The sequence below is a fragment of the Nuphar pumila genome, chromosome 17 (genome assembly GCF_984573655.1).
Source record: "Nuphar pumila chromosome 17, dmNupPumi1.hap1.1, whole genome shotgun sequence".
Lineage (NCBI taxonomy): Eukaryota > Viridiplantae > Streptophyta > Magnoliopsida > Nymphaeales > Nymphaeaceae > Nuphar > Nuphar pumila.
The window spans coordinates 79,787,664-79,804,501 of record NC_143265.1 but is presented as its reverse complement, the minus strand read 5'-3'; the positions used below and the strand labels follow the sequence as shown (position 1 = coordinate 79,804,501).

General features: G+C 39.7%; 2 protein-coding genes across 3 annotated transcripts; both read left to right on the top strand.

The window, feature by feature from the left end:
• The first annotated feature begins 638 nt into the window (after positions 1-638).
• Positions 639-1,657, top strand: LOC149812406 (uncharacterized). Its single transcript, XM_089993650.1, has 2 exons — positions 639-1,312; positions 1,422-1,657. Exons 1-2 carry the CDS (start codon positions 697-699, stop codon positions 1,466-1,468), a joined length of 663 nt encoding a protein of 220 aa, XP_089849776.1. The 5' UTR covers positions 639-696; the 3' UTR covers positions 1,469-1,657.
• A 6,037-nt stretch (positions 1,658-7,694) lies between these two features.
• Positions 7,695-13,486, top strand: LOC149812405 (uncharacterized). Of its 2 annotated transcripts, none has more exons than XM_089993300.1 (5): positions 7,695-8,409; positions 11,495-11,588; positions 12,653-12,690; positions 12,873-12,942; positions 13,040-13,486. In XM_089993300.1, exons 1-5 carry the CDS (start codon positions 8,119-8,121, stop codon positions 13,459-13,461), a joined length of 915 nt encoding a protein of 304 aa, XP_089849426.1. In that variant the 5' UTR covers positions 7,695-8,118; the 3' UTR covers positions 13,462-13,486. The 2 variants fall into 2 exon arrangements, with proteins under 2 accessions (XP_089849426.1, XP_089849425.1); XM_089993299.1 differs by having other exon boundaries at positions 12,807-12,942.
• The last annotated feature ends 3,352 nt before the right edge of the window (positions 13,487-16,838 follow it).

Here is a 16,838-nt window from a genome sequence, read left to right as displayed (position 1 = left end):
TTTTCTACTAAATAAAGCATAGACATCACATCTAGGGTTTAGTTAAGCAAAAAATGCATGTAATTTATGTTTTCTAAAAGGGTTTAGGATGACTTTGGGAGATAAATGATCAGGAAGCTACACCTTATTCCCTAAAGTTATGCTCTGTTAGCGTTAAGTAAAAACAGACTTTCATCAATTTAATTTGAGATTAACCGAAGTTGTGTTAATAGGATAAAATTACTGATTTACCTTCAGAAAAACAAAATTTTTTGGAACAAATTTTCAAAAACACACTTTGAGGTTCTAGTGATAATATGAAAAAACACTTAAGTTGTGTTTACTATAGCATACATCTAATGACAACTTTGATGGAAATAAACCTTGGTTTCTTTAACTAACCATAAAAATAGTTTAGGTATATTTTTAACAATTTTTCTATCGCTTTAGGTGTAATTTTGAAAATTTTCTAAAAGAATAATATAAAAAAGTTCGTATAAGAAGCCTCAACGGCTATCTGCTGCCACTTTGGGAAGTTGTCAAGTTGCCAATTACATTCTTCTTATCTTCTTTATTAACTCCAATAGTACCCATGATGCTGTACAACTGGTAAGATCCTTTCACACGGCCTTGACTTTTGGGTAACAGTTGTGTTTCTTCATTCTAATTCTCCTCACCAACTTCTTCTCTCTGAAACCCCAGAGACCAAGGGAAGGAATGGAGGGGAATCGGAGAGAGTTGGAGGTGGGAGGGAACCAACTCGTCATCTACGACCACGATGCCGTCTCCGGCGACGCCTCCGGCCGATCTCCTGTGGGGACCTGCCTCTGGGACTGCGCCATCGTCCTCGCGCACTACCTCCCTTCCCTTCCCATCGCCGGCAAGCGCGTCGTCGAGCTCGGCGCCGGGACCGGGCTGCCGGGTCTTGCGGCGGCGAAGCTGGGCGCGTTGCGCGTCGTTCTCACGGACCTCCCGGAGCTCCTGCCGGGCCTACCCCGGAACGCCGAGGCGAACGGCCTCGCCGGCGGCGCGGTCGAGGTGCGGCCTCTCCGGTGGGGCGGTGACTGCTCCGCCCTCTCCCCGCCGCCCTTCGACGTCGTGCTTATGTCCGACCTCCTCTACGACACCTCCGCCGTGCCGGACCTCTGCCGGAGCCTCAGGGAGCTTAGCGACGACCGCACGCTTATCCTGCTTTCCTACGAGCTGCGCGCCGGGACGACGGCGTGCTTCGGCGGCCTCCGGAGCGCCGGGTTCCGGTGGCTCAAGGTCGGCTCGGAGGACCTGCATCCCATTTGGCAGAGCGAGGATATCGGGATCTTTCGTCTCTTTCGCGGTACATGATCTTTGGGTTTTTTTCTGTAAAAATCACGATCTTGTTTTAGGAACCGTAAATAGAAGCATTAAATGTTTATGAGTTTTCTTTTTTTATTATAATGACGAAGGAACCTCACTGAGAAGCGGATCAAGTAATGGGCTCACCTTCGTGTGAGGTAAAACTCCGTGTTGAAGACATGATCACACAGCCAACCGAGACATAAAGCAATGACAGCCCCCCATGTGTTATTGTGATTCGATCCTGGGCCTTCAGCTTGACACAAGACCCCGCTGACACGAGTATCAAACACTTGGTTTGTCTCAACATGTTGAACAGTCTCAATCAAGCCTTGATTGGATCAAGTTGACTAATTATCTTGTTTTTATCAATATAGTAATGGTGCCCGCTTGTCTGGTAAGAACAGCTAGTGCACGTCATCTTACGTTGCAGGTTGAAAACCCAATGGTATAGTTGTATAACAGGGTCTTTCTAACCCCAAATTGCCAATAAAAAAATAGGAAAGGAATGGTGCCCCCACTTGCAAGTGAAGAGACTTCATACAGTCAAATGCCAAACAAGCCAAAGTTTTCCCAACTTCTGTCAATTTATTATAAAATTACCCAGAAATGAAAAAAGTCTAAAATCCAAAATTAAAGATTATGCAGTCCTGTCATCTTTGACAAAGACTTTTAGTCTATGTTTGGGAGCCTCGATGAAAACACGATTTCAGTGTGTTCTCAAAATATTGTTTTGCCAATGTCTGATGTTGAGAGATGGAATTGCCAAAAATATCCTCTTGTAGAGGGTGTTGAAATGTAGCAAGGCCACTGCTCCCAGACAGCAAATTTATGAGAGCAGGGCGGAAACTACAACACAACCTCCTATTCAAGGCTCCCAAACATAACCTTAGAGAATTTTCTTGTTTCATATGTAAACAAATGTAATCTAGAGCGTGCTGATTCAAGGAGACATAGTCAAGAGCTCCACTACTGCAAAGGTAATGACCTTTGTAGCCAACATAATAATATCTTTCATTGACCTCCTAATGTGTGTGGATAGCTGAATCTGATTCAGCAAACAAAATGTTCATGAATTTAGAAACCCCACTAGTTCACTTGCAAGACCTTGAATGGTGGTTGGTGCCAACTCTGCTGCCGTGAACCTTATGCAACTAAGGTGTCTTTATGCTGCAAATAAATATATAATAAAAACAACACAGTACCTGACTTTGGAGTCAAGGAAGCCTTTGTTGTGTGTATGAATCCGCTTTTGGAAGTCTAATAGTCTACAACCACAGCCAATTATGTTTTGAATTTTGTACCTTCATGTCCTAAATCTCACTTGTATCCCCCCTTCGTCCAAAAATGACAGGCACCATTAGCATTCATGTCATATGGATGTCACTTTTGCTTTCTACTGGTTATTTCTTGGCTACCATTAGCAGCATCACAACTTCCAGCCTTCCCCTCCTCACCAACTTCACAGATGAGTTTGCACTGCTCCCTTTCAAATCATACATTTCATATGATCCATATAATGTGTTAGCCAATTGGAACAGCAGCACCAGATTTTGCAGCTGGTACGGTGTCTCATGCAGTCCCCAGAGGCAGAGTCACTTCTCCAAATCTCTCCAATATGGCTCTGCATGGCACCATCTCCCCGCACATCACCAACCTCTCTATCCTACTTCTGGGTCTCTCCAACAACTCCTTCCAAGGCAATCTCCCCCATGAACTTGGACGCTTCAGTCCCTCAAGGACTGAATTTGGAGAGAAACCAACTAGAAGGATTCATTCCTGTGAGTTTAAGCAGTTTCTTGAAGCTTCAGAAAATGTCTCTAGCTTACAACAAGTTTGAAGGAAGCATACCACCAGAGTTGGGGAATTTACTGAATCTCAGAGTTTTGTTTCTTGAATCTACTGTGCTCGTTGTCCCCATCCCTCCATCTTTGGGGAACCTATCAAAACTTGAAAGCATTCAGCTGGGAGACAATTCGCTGTATGGAAACATACCGGCCGGGCTAGGGAATCTGTTCAACTTGAGAGCCTTTAGTTTGTCAGAGAACAGCCTCTCAGGCAAAGTGCCCATTACCATCTTCAATATATCTTGTCTTCAGTTTCTTGACTTGGTCAATAATAATTTCAGTGGACAGATCCCAACAAGTATAGGTAATGGACTTCCCAATCTCCTGCGGCTTTTCCTTTCACATTATAATTTTAGTGGGTCTATACCAATTTTCTTCTCTAATATTACATAGAGATTCTTGAGTTATCTAATAACAGTTTTTATGGACCAATACTGCTGGAGTTCTGTAGCTTGTCCCGCCTTCATACCCTCAATCTGCAATTCAACTAACTAGTTAATGTGCCTCACAGCACTGAGCTTGCCTTTATTACATCATTGACAAACTGCAGCCTTCTCCAAAACTTAGCTATATCATCTAATCCACTAAATGGTACTCTCCCTGCTTCCATTGGGAAACTGTCAACCAATCTTGTAAGGTTTTACATGTAGGATTGCAGAATTTTTGGAAGCATTCCACCTGAGATTGGTAACTTGACAACTTTGTTAGAGTTATACATGTCTTTGAATTACTTCAATGGAGTGATTCCACTACCAATAGGAGGTCTGAGTAGACTGCAGCAGTTGGATCTTTCTGTAAACAGGTTAGAAGGACATCCCCCAAGTGAGCTCTTTCATATGAAATCTTTGGGTGCTCTTGTTCTTGATAACAACATGATATCTGGTCCTATTGCTGACTCCATAGGAAACATGATTAGCTTGCAAATGGTCTCTTCATCTTTTAATAGGATATCATCAATGATACCTTATAGCTTTTGGAGCATTAGAGGCCTAGTGAGCATTGAGATAGCCAACAACAATCTGTTAGGATCTCTACCATCAGAAGTAGGAAATTTGAAAGCACTAGATAAATTAGTCCTGTCCAGGAATCAAATATCAAGAAGCCTTCCCAACACTCTAGCAGATCTCCAAATGCTCTGATATCTAAACTTATCATGGAATTTGCTACAGGGTCCTACTGAATCATTTGTCAAGTTGCCAAGCATAGAGTCCATTGATCTTTCCTCAAATGAATTGGTTGGTAACATTCCAAAGTCTTTAGCAGCACTATCTAAACTCAATTATCTGAATCTGTCATGGAATAAATTAAAGGGTGAGATCCCTAATTATGGAGTATTCACTAATCTCACAGCCGTTTCAAGGGAATAGTGCTCTATGTGGGCCAGCAAGGCTTCAAGTACCTGCCTGTTCAACATATATCAAACAAAAGTCTAGTAGAAGTTCTACTCTCAGAACCATTGTTTTGGCAGTCATCCTTCCTTTGTTTTGTCTTCTGTGTTTTCTTATGGTTGTGATATATCAAAGGAGTAGAAGTGAGCATGCCTTGGTTGATGAAATACCAGGACCAACATACAGAATTGTTTCACATCAAGAGCTTGTTCACACAACATATAACTTCAGCGAGGCCAAATTGCTTGGTGCAGGCAGCTTTGGCCCAGTTTACAAAGGAATTCTACTTGATGGAACACCAACAGCTATAAAGGTCTTGAATTTACATCTCACAGGAGCATTGAAGAGTTTTAATACAGAATGTGAAATAATGTGTAGAATTCGACATAGAAATCTAGTTAAGATCATTACTGCTTGCTCCAACTTTGATTTCAAGGCTTTGGTTCTTCAGTTTATGCCCAGTGGCAGACTAGATCATTGGTTGCATTCTCATGACAAGTTTTTGAATATCCTTCAGAGGCTTGACATAATGATAGATGTGGCATGTGCCATGGAATATCTTCATCATGGTTATTCAGAGCCTGTTGTTCACTGTGATCTGAAGCCAAGCAGTGTACTTTTGGATGAATTACATTTCACCAGGTATCTCCATTCCTTTCTTCAACATCATCAATGGTTCGTTTTATTATGCACAACATATAGAGCAAGAGCAATTTGTTGCCAAAAAAAGTAAAATTCAACTAAAATGCTGTTGGTTTATGTCATTGGTATATAACTAATTGACTGAGGAAGTGTGAATTAGTTATGGCGTGAACTTTGAAGTCATGCGCCACATGAGAAAAGTGAAAATGCATGAACCCCACTTATTTCAAATATTCAAATTACCATCTCCCATTCTCCATATATAGTAATTGGAATTACAATTGCAGGAGAAGCCATTTTCATCCTTTTTTCAAGGAAGTTGAGAGAAAATGGTCGAATCCAAATTCTCATGGAATGAACCCCAAACAAAAGAGATGTGGGGCCTGGTGAGAATTCTCAATCCAAGAAATTCTTCCCACCTTATCCAAACATAGATGTGCCTTTAAACGTTTCTTCATTTTCATTATCTAATGGGATAATTGTAAATGTGAATCAGTGTATGGACTGGAAGGGAAGGTATCAGCCAAAGCAGATGTTTACAGCTATGGGATTTTGTTATTGGAGACTTTTACTAGAAAAAGACCTACAGATTCTATGTTCACTGGGGGCTTCAACATGACAAAGTGGGTGCTTGAAGCATTTCCTGATGCAGTAAATGAAGTAATAGATAGCGAACTCTTGGAAGAACATGAGATCTCCCACAGTGGTCGAATAATAGAAGAAATTCATGCTTCACACAGCAAGCTTCTTGCCTCATCATGGAAGTTGATCTTTCCTGCACAAAATGAATATGCATGCCAGACATAGTTGCCTCATCTTGGTTGCTAATGTTTTTTGAAGCTGCTTCAATTAGTATTTGAAGCTCCTATTTTAGATTATGTATATTCAATAATCATAAAATAAAATTCTTGGTGCACTTGATCTACATTGTCAGCCGCTTGAGCTATCAAGGTCAGAGGTCGGTTCATTTTCATAGAGAGCTAAGCTGAGCTCAAGCTCATGACTAGCTTGAGCTATCATGGTTACAAAAGATACATTGTTTCAAAGCTAAGCTGTATTAATAAGTTTTGAACTCGAGACCTATTAAGCTAAGTTTTTTTTATAGTCAAGCTGGGGTTAGGCAGACTCTTACCAGTTATACAACAATACCATTGGGATTCAAACTTGCAACGTCCTAACACAATGTGGCGTGCACTAGCTGCTAAGCCGAGCCGCTCTGCCCCCCGGTTGGTTATTAAGCTAAATTCAAACTGACTCATTTATAGAAAATATACATAGTTTCAACAAAGGGACTATAAGCATATTTGCTTGCAGCTAAACACTTATTTATTTTACAACATTATGTGATATAAATTGTTTCTAAGATATGTTTAGGGTTTTTGTGCAAATTGGTCTCCACCTTATAGTGGATTTGCAAAATAAATAATACCTGCTTTTGCCATTTTGTAAATTGGTCCTTGCCTTTTTGTTAACCCTTGCAAATCAGTCTTTGAGGTTAACAGCTGTTAGCTTTTCTGACAGTAACTGTTAAAGGGCAGACAAATTAACAGTTATGCCCTTACAAAAAGACACATTTGTAAAAATGTGAATAAAGTAGAAACTGATTTGCAAAAAGTTAATGCACTAACAGATATTTGATGAAGGGCATTTTAGTGACCAGTTAACTATGGTCAGTGTTTATGGTCAAACTAATTGTAATTGAGAAATGTGAGGGGACTATTTTGCAAATCAGCTATAAGGCAGGGACCAATTTAAAAAAATTAAGGGTGTCAACGGATCAGGTTTACCGGAACCCAACCTGTATCAACGATTCAAACCATATAGGATCTGGGTATGTTGATAAACAAGAAGACCTGATTAAGACCCGGGTCCAAACCCGAAGGACCAATTAATACATGGATCTGGTATAGTTTGTGAAATTTTATACCAGACCCGGGCCCGACCCGAGTTCTGATTAAGACCCGCAAATTATCACTGTAAAAATAATAAAACCTCTCACCGAGGAGCACACTCAGCTTCAGCCTTGTCGAAAGGGAGGCTACAATTATCATGGTAGGCTCCTATCTACCTTGTTCGGTAGGAGCTGTTAGTGCACGTCTCCTTGTCTTGGGGTGTTTTAAGTTCAATTGGTAGGAGCTCTTAGGGAACGTCTCCTCGTGATGATGTATCTGCCTAACCCAGCTTGCCATTTAAAAAAGAAGAACGCCACCCGTGGTCTTCAAACGTGTGATGTGAATTCTCAGCGAAAGGAAAAGGATAAAACGAGAGCCACGTTGCTTAGGTGCTGACCGAGTGATCGACACACCAAGAACGGGAAGAGAGAGAGTCGAAAAAAGATCAACATTACCACTCATGAGGATCAACAAAATGTTGAACTCATGAACCGAACAAGATAAAAAATAAAAATAAAATATAAAAAAATAAAAAGCTAAAGAAAAAAAAACTACAGACAGATAGCAACAAACAGCCAAGCTCAGGGTAAGCTCGATTAGAATGAACCATGGATGAGTGAAAGTTGTTCAAAGAAAAGGAGAGGTCTCTAAGATAGATACGTAGAATCACATATATATCAACAAAGATTTTATGGACCAGATTATTAAGAACGATCAAAATTTAATGAAAAATAACATCATTGCGTGCCATCCAAACAAACCACCAATTAAGCAATCACGTCGACTGTTCTTTAACAATTAAGTTTAGAGATCTTGGCGTCCTATTAAATAGATCCAAAAAAATTGAGCATGACCAAAATAAATGAAAGTAGTTTCTTCTGAAAACCCAACTTCAAACCCATTTCTTTAAATAATTGAGTATGAACCCTATCATAAAAAAAATAACCAAGCAGATCTTGGGGAAGGGCCTTTAGCCGATAACACTTAGGGAACCAATCTGCCCCAAGGAAGCAACGAGCTATACACTTTGTGAGAGAGATGATTGCTTCCGCCGTTTCCGCTTATTGGTCTCTCAAGCCTGCAAAGAGTTGCCCGATAGCATCCTCCCTCTTCAATGCAGCAGATCCGAAGGGACCCAATTGGCTGCGGTGGGGGACGTTGCACGCGAGGGGTACCCTTTGTCTCTGTGGTGCCCAGAAGGGTGCAAACACTCCCCAAAGGCCGCTCGTTTTGGATGGTGATGGGCCAAAGAGAAGGATACAACAGGTGGCCTTGTGGGCTATGGAAGGAGTATACATTGGTTGGCTCTTTCTTTTACCTTATGCTCCTGTATGTGACTTCATTCCAACTTATTACTTGCTCCCATCTAGTGTTATGTAAGATTGAGTTTTTGGGGGTTGCTTTTTCTTTGTTTTTTCCAAGTGTTTTCTTGCCCATTTCCGAGTTTTCATTTTTTGTGCAATTATTCGGTTCGTTTGTTTATTCATTTATTGTTTGAGATCTCCCTTCTGAGTGAAATATATAAGGGATTAACTGAGCTTGAATTCTTGGAGTAATTGGCTTTCTGGTGTAGAGTTCACGAGCTTTTGCCTTTGCACAATTAAGTGAAAATGAGAACATTTTTCGGTTGAAATTTCTAAAATGTCAACAAAAAGTAGGTCATTTTCATATAATTTGAGTAGTTGTTGGGTAGTATATCAACTAACAAAAGGAATGTGACAGAAAAATATTTCATACATATTTGGTCTTTGGTAAGAATGTTACTGATGGAGGCTCATCTCACTAAACTGGATATATTTGGAGACTTCGTGCTTAGACAGAACCAATTTTTAGTGTCTTCACAATTCGATTCATATACAAGCTCATGGGTTTGGTATCCATTGTGAAACAGTATTGAGCTCCTTGGGTTCAACATTTGATTGCAAATTTAAATAACATGTGAAACCATAATCGTTCCTTGTTGAGACTGGTAAATGAGGGATTTTCTGAACACCATGCCCACAGACATAGCAAAGGAACCAAAGGGATCCACCGTCTTTACAAACATTGAAATGCTTAGTCCAATGCTCCAGTGGGATAGGAATATGTGAACTATAGAGTGTAGTGATCCCTGTATGCTGGGGTGTGCTGGGCATCGGCATAACGGTTAGCAGTAAGGTAGATGCCACAAGGTCATCCTCAAGAGGTTAAATAGTACTTTTGTTAAGCAAAAATGTAGTTGAACATGCTATCTTGTTTGTTGACTAATGTGAAGAACACAAAAAGTTATGTTCTTGAATGATAAGGTAAAATGCATTTCCCATGCAACAAAAACCAATATTTTCTGAATCATCACTTAGTGTTTATTCCTAAAATGGGTACTTAGTACAACTTGATTTGGAAAAGCATGTATTTGCTGTGTGCTTTCAGAATAACAAACCAAAATTAGCCTGCCCTTCCCAGGATAGATTCCCCCCTGGATCATACTGGTGTCTTTCCCGGTGCGAGTCCTTTTCGGGCTCGGGCACTCACCTGGGCTTTACTATCTAGGAGGGGAAGGGGGCATTAAGTGACCTCCATTCCTATCCAGGATCCTCGTCATCAAAAGAAAAGAAAAAAATACCAAAATTGGTACAATATCTTAATTCTTAAGGTCTTTTAAGCTGACCGTTGATGATGTGCTGGAAAAACTGCAAATACTGAAAATATCAACCAAAAGGGAGGGAAGAATAAGAATGATTATACAAGCTTCAAGAAGGAGCTACTCAAGTTTCCCTATGTTGCTAATTGGTAAGAATGCCAAAGAGTTCACCACATCTATATACAGATACAATCTGGGTTAATAAATTACAGGAATTATGCTGGTTGTTTTTTTCTTTTGTGTGTGATAGCAGTGGCTTGTTCCAAGAATTACATTGCACCAGAATTGCTGATGCGTTGGTCCACATGAGATATGGACAGAAAATATCTAGTATTGATAGGAATCTCACTCATAGAAATGAGATATGCAAGTTATGTGACATATAAACATGAATACAGGTGGGGGACATGACATGGACATGGACATGGTTGATAGGATGAGGCTTTTCTGAAACTGGGACTTATGGGCGATATTACAAATTAAAGGATTTAGATCATTGAAAAATATTGATGAAAGGACAGTGTTGACCGTTGACCATACCTGACATTGGTTTGATTGTGCCCATGATGCGTCATGGACTCATTGTGCATCAAGCATCCACATTAGTGTCATATGCTGTTGACTTTGGGAAGTGGGGGCTAAGCGAAGTGTCTGCCTGACATAATGTCAACGAATTAGAGACCTTCATAAGCAAGCTGATGAGTAACATCCATGATATCCTGTAGAAGGTGAGTGGCTTGAGTCGACCAATTGTATGATATTTAGGATAAGCTTGATATATGGTGGCAAATTCCATGCGAAGGAGATAGCATGTTGGAGACGACAACCTTAACCACATTTGGAACAGTTTCTGCTAATAATACCAATCTAAACATGACTACATAATATTCTTTCAAAATTTCCTTCTTTTCCTGACGCTTTAGTCCCTTTAGGTCACGAGGTTCTGTTCATCAACCTAAAAAAGTGTGATGGTATTGTTCACCATATGGACGATTTTGAAAACCACAATGGAAGAATGCAATGGAGTAGCAATTAATTAAAGGGCTTTTGTTAGAAAGTTCAATAATCCATAAAATACCATGATAATAACTCTAGTTAGTGTCTCAACACTTCATGAACCAAAGTACTTCATATCATCTGCATCATGGTTTTCATTAGATATTACTAGTTACATCCCAATAATTCCATTGCCTCTGTGTCTTTAGAAAAAATGAAATCATGTTGGTGATTTGGCCTTTTCAAACAAAAAAATCTGTTCCTTTGGCAGTTTTCTTGGTATAATATGGCAGGTTGATTCTTACTCATTAGATATGCTCATCAACTTTTGAAAACTGTTGTATTAATTAATTCATTGCCTTCAGTCACAGTGTTCGTGTACAATTTATTCATAGACTGTTGGAGATTGAAAATTCTTGTGCATTGTTCTCTAGCTCATTATTCCAGAATTTTGTAAGTTCTCTTAATAGAGGTTGTGTACGAAACTGTATGGCATAGTGTCAAATATCTGTCACAAGGAGCAAGTGAGCTCAGATATCATCTTTTGTGGTGATTAATATGACCAAAAGTTCTTTCCAGCAAATGTACTATATGACATTTCTTTAGAATGCAGCACTGCTATCTGGATTTTTCTGTAATATATTCACAGCTGATTTGCATAGCAACCGTGAAAGCATATATTCAACAGTATGCTTTTCTCATTTCTGTTTGACCATGCATGTATGTGAGAAAATATTATGGCACGGCTGTCTTACATTCGACATACTTAGCTGGATTATAATATGATCTTATTTACAGGGTGACCCTGCATGGGCAATCAAGCCTGATACAATCAAACTTCTCTTGGATCTGTCCCTCAACTTCTTCTTTGTTCTTCCCCTAACTAATTCAGGTATTTCATGTTTATCCCTTAAATTAACCCCTGTAAAAAATTTTGATTGCCTTCTCTGTAGAGTGGTAAAAGATACAGAGGAAACTAGGGTTTGTTTTTTTGCTACCGTATCACATGCACTGATCAGCTGGAAAACATGCTGCTCAGATATTGAAGTTTGCAGTATATTATTTGGATACTTTAGAAAAGCAAACTTATGGTGTTCCTGAATTCAATCCTTTCTTTGAAGAGTACCCTTGTCTGTGTTAGTTTTTATCACTGATCTCTGCATACTCCATTAGCTGCCACACTAATTCCTTGAAATGTTTTGATTAAATGCACATCTGATGCATAGATGTGGGAAACATCAAGTAGTTCTATTATGTAGGAAATTTTCTCGTCATTTTTGCAAGCAAAGATTTTATAACAAGCTTCTATCTTAAAATAAAGCTTCATTCTAAGTCTTGTTTCTGCTGTCTAAAACTGTTCAGCTGCAATGCTATCATTAGCGCAGCAGTTTGAATTACCTAGGGCTGTACACTAGCCAAGCTAAGCCTAAGCCTGGGTTCTTCGAGCTTGGTTCAGTACTAGTGGGCCAGGTTTGAGCTCAGCCAAGTTTTGACAATTCTGTTCCAGATCAGCTCAGTCAAGCTTGATCTTAGCTATATTCGATGAATAAATCTTATATGTAAACTTTGTCGAAGGCAGAGGCAACAGGATTTGAATGTTTCAACCTCATATTTGAGAGAAACACTTATCAACCGTTCTGTCTAAAAGTTTTATAATATATGAGATGAAGCTCAAGCTTGGGTTTGAACTCACTCCATTTAACTAAACATTCCTAAAAGTGAGCTCCAGCTAGGCTCATTTATTAAACGAACAAGGCTGAGTGAAGCTGTTAGAGAGCGGATCCTGGGATTCTTGCAAAAATCTCAGCTTGTTGCGCACCCCTAGAGGTACCCCTGCTTGATTTTTTTTTGCAAACATTAGATATACATGCTGACAGGTTTGACAGAATCACCAGCTTTTCTTTCACTTTTGAATATACTTATGTGACACATATTCCATGTTTCATGGCAGAGCAGTTGGTGTTCATATAATGGAGGCGACAATAGTTCATCCTGTATGAATTATTTAAAAAGTTGTAATGAATGTCTCTTTATCTTTTAAATATTGATCTGTTCATATGCTAAAATCACTTGATGATGCAAGGCCCTCAATTCTTTTTTTTTCCCTCAGACCAGTGAAGCCCTATTCAATTTTGTCATTGGCTGGACACTCATGTTTGCTCCACTACTTTTCAAGGACCGTAGAAAAGAGAACTTCAGTGGATCGCTGGAGATTTTATGGGTGCTTCAGATGTTCCTTACCAACAGTAAATGAATCATCTATCAGAATATATGTGGGTATCTTCTCCCTGTAGAGGCAAATCTGCCTGTTTAACTCACTGTTATCGTTTGTGTTGCCAACAGCTCTGTTAATACCTTACATGGCAATTCGACTGGGTGATGTTGAGCAAAGCACTGAAATGAAGGCCGAGGAGAAGCCTTCTTGGTTATCCCAAGCAATGACAGGAGGTGCACCTGTAGTAGGACTGGTTGGTGCATTTGTGGGTGTCACCTCCATCCTCTGGGCTCTTTTTGGCCGAGGGGATGAAGAGTTCGGAACTTTGGCTGATCGCTGGAGTTTCTTTGTTGGGTATTTGGAATCTGATCGGCCAGCCTATGCTTTCATATGGGACATCTCTCTTTATACGATATTTCAGCCGTGGTTAATTGGCGACAACATTCAAAATGTTGATGAAGACAGGATTGAAATAGTGAATTTTCTCAGATTTATTCCTTACTTTGGCATGGTTGCCTACCTATTGAGCTCAAACAAACATGTAAAGTGATGATATATGCAAATTGATTTGTCCATATCTAAATCGCATCTTTTATTTTCTGAAGGCGCTTGTACATATTGGTGATAGCCTTCTTACATGCAGCTATAGCTAAACACATGCCTCCTAATCCTTAAAAAGATTCTTCTCTTCACACTGCTAATCCTTTCATCTTCATGGTAAGGGTGAAAGCATAGGGAGGCGGATGTATGCCGCCATTCACCACATGAATCTCAAATCTATAGAGGATGGAAGCAACAACTGATTTCATCTGAATATGAGCCATATCTTTACCTAAACAAGTTCGTGGGCCAGCATGAAAAACAGGAAACTTAAACTGATTTGCAGGCACAAACATGCCATCCTCTAACCATCATGAACTCATGTCCATTTGCTCCCCACAACTCTTTGATCTACATATTGCATAGTCTGAATAATCAGAGAATCAACCAGCACCAACATATGTTCCATCAGGCAAAACATCATTCTTCAGTCATTCTGGAATTGATCGGGACCGGCGGGAACAGTCGAAGGGCTTAGGAAAGAGCTGCATGAAGGATTGCATTTCTTTCAATTCTTCATATCGGAAGACTGCCCATCCTGAAGGGTTTCTTGGGAACACTCTGGTAGTTTTGCAATCTGGTTCACCTCATTGTGGATCTTAGATTGAGCTTGGGGATTGACCGAGAGCAGCCAAAAGAACCAAGTTAGTGCTGAGGACGTTGAATCTTTACCGGCTAAGTGGGGGTTGCGAATTGATACAATTCAAAATCCTATCCGGTTGCATTTTTTTTCATGTAAATCGCTTGTTTTTCTTATAGTTTTTCTGGATCCAATAATATCACCTCCATTGGGATTTGGATTCAACCCTACCTCATCGGATCTGATTCAGATTCATACCTACTGTTTGCATTTCAGATTTGGATCTGATAGGATCTGTCTTGAATTTGACCCTTTTGCACCGCTAGTCATGGTAGGTTTCTATCTGACAATTATCAGAAAAATTCTGATTTTTTTCTTAAAATATTACACATTATTTGTAATGGCAGCAACCTTTTTGGGGGGCTTGTTTTTCAAACCTAGCTAGCTTTTTAGAAAGATAAGTGATATCACATCAGCAACATTATCATAGTATTTCCATAGGGGGCCAAATTGGGGACCCTGACACAATGATGTCTAGATGAACTCGATTGTGAAAAGCAATGTTATCAGCATCTGTGCTAATCGGCCGATTCATATCGTATCGGCCAGAGATCGATACGATACAAGGCTGCTTCGGCTTATTTAAAAAAAAAAACTAAAAATATTTTAGTACTATTTTAATATTTTGTGACACATGTTATTTTCTGGTTAAAAGTTGGCCGATTCAGATCAGAATCAAAATCGGTCGGAATCACCAAAATCGTTTTCAGACCGATTCAAGTCTGATACGATATTGACAACATTGAAGAAAAGGCTAGGCATTTTTTGAGACAGTATGCCGTGCATCCATAAGTTATGTCACGGGGGATTCTTAAACTTGCCCTCGTGTGGTGATCCTGTATCTGGTGAAAAAAGAGAATGGTTTTTTTTCATGCAAACAGAACAAGTTTGATCAAGCTCTGGATATAGACATGATAAAATATTGATCCGAATCTGAATATGGATCTGAAAACTTTTCATTATACAAGTCTGCATCCGATCCGAATACAGATTTATGAACTGGTCCATAGGCTTACCCAAGCTAAAATGAGCAATACTTTCATGCAACCTATCCATGGAGCCATATTCCTCCCCCACCATATGTACTGAGTTTGGGAGCACAGAAGGAACTGTCAAACAAAGGGTTTCAAAAGCCATTGAAACCCAATGCAACCAAAAAACTAGCACAGGGACAATACTCCAAGTGCAATGACTAGCAGTTACCTACCAACCGAGATGAACGGCTTACAATGCAGTCTTTACAATGCAACTACACACTCATATTCATGCTTTATTTATGCTTATGGATTAGCATTGACTACTTGGTTCCCTTGCAACCTCCAACTAACAACCAAGAATGGTTTAAATGCCTTGACTTTTTTCTCCTTCGTCAAAAAAGAAAAAGAAAAAATAGAGATACGATCAGGTCGCCATCAGAAGTCCCTTGGACGACGTTCATCCATGTGATCAACGGAAACCCAAACACCTCAATTATGTCCCACAAAAGTTTTGAGAGCCATTCATCTTGTAGATGAACGGCATCTAAAGCACAAACAAAAGAACATTTGAAAAACAAGGAAAATGGTAGTTTTTGGGTTGTTCATCTCATGGACCGTGTCACAAGGACACTGGAAAAAGGATTCAGACACGGCATTTTTGTGCAATTTTCTATTTTACACCGTCGCAACCACGAAGATGGCAGGCTTAGGCAGATTGACTAGGTCCCTGATCCTGAGGGTGGTTTCCTCGTCCTTCATGGAGAAAAACAGAGAAGAGGTCTCTAAAGACTTATCATGTTAGTAATTTACAAAAAGGACGACTAACTAACCAGCTGTTTGCAAGAAGCCACCTAATTTTTTGAGTCACTACATTCAACCGTGCACTCTGCGTAAATGAATTTCAAAATATCGGCCTGAAGCATAACATTATATTTTTGTCCTTTTTTCTATAAAACAACTCATCATCTAATAGTCTTTTCTTAAACAAATCAACAATGAGGAAATTTTAGCCACTTTAATTAACTGAAAAATGATTTTTAAAACTAAGAGAATCTTTGAACCATAATCTGTAAAAGCCAGCAGCCAAATGTAATAACTAAATCTTAGCTGATAAGGACAAGTGAACCATAAGCTCGCATACTAGAGTTGGTTGTATTTTATAAGTAATTATTTTCCCATTGAAACAAGGTTCTGAACTCCAATTCAGTGGCCCCAAGAGGTTTAGCGCAACGGAGGGAGCTTTGGCCACTAGGTGGGTGGTCAGGGTTCCTTTCCCATGGGCATCAGTCCATTGCATTAATGAGGACAAGGGATAAGCCCTTGCTCAGCCAAAGCTGAGCGACTCCCCGGGCATAAAGAGAATGCCACGGGTTTACAATGCTGGGAAAGCGACTTTAAGTACAGCAAGCTTAGCGCACAACTAGGTCTCTGATACAGAGGGTGGTTAACCCGTCCATGAAAAAAAAACTCCACTGAGAATGATGCGATAAAACTCGCAAATTGTTGCACAATCTTATTATGGCATGCAAGACAATTCATGTGAAATTGGGAAGAAATATCTTAGCAGAAAATGCTACTAATAGTTTGATCAACTCAAACGGTGCTTCATGATTGCAACACCATTCAACTAAAATCAATCATTCAGAAGACCAAAATCTAGCCTGAACTGGATTAATCATTTTAAACCAAGGGTCTCAGGTTTGAATGCCA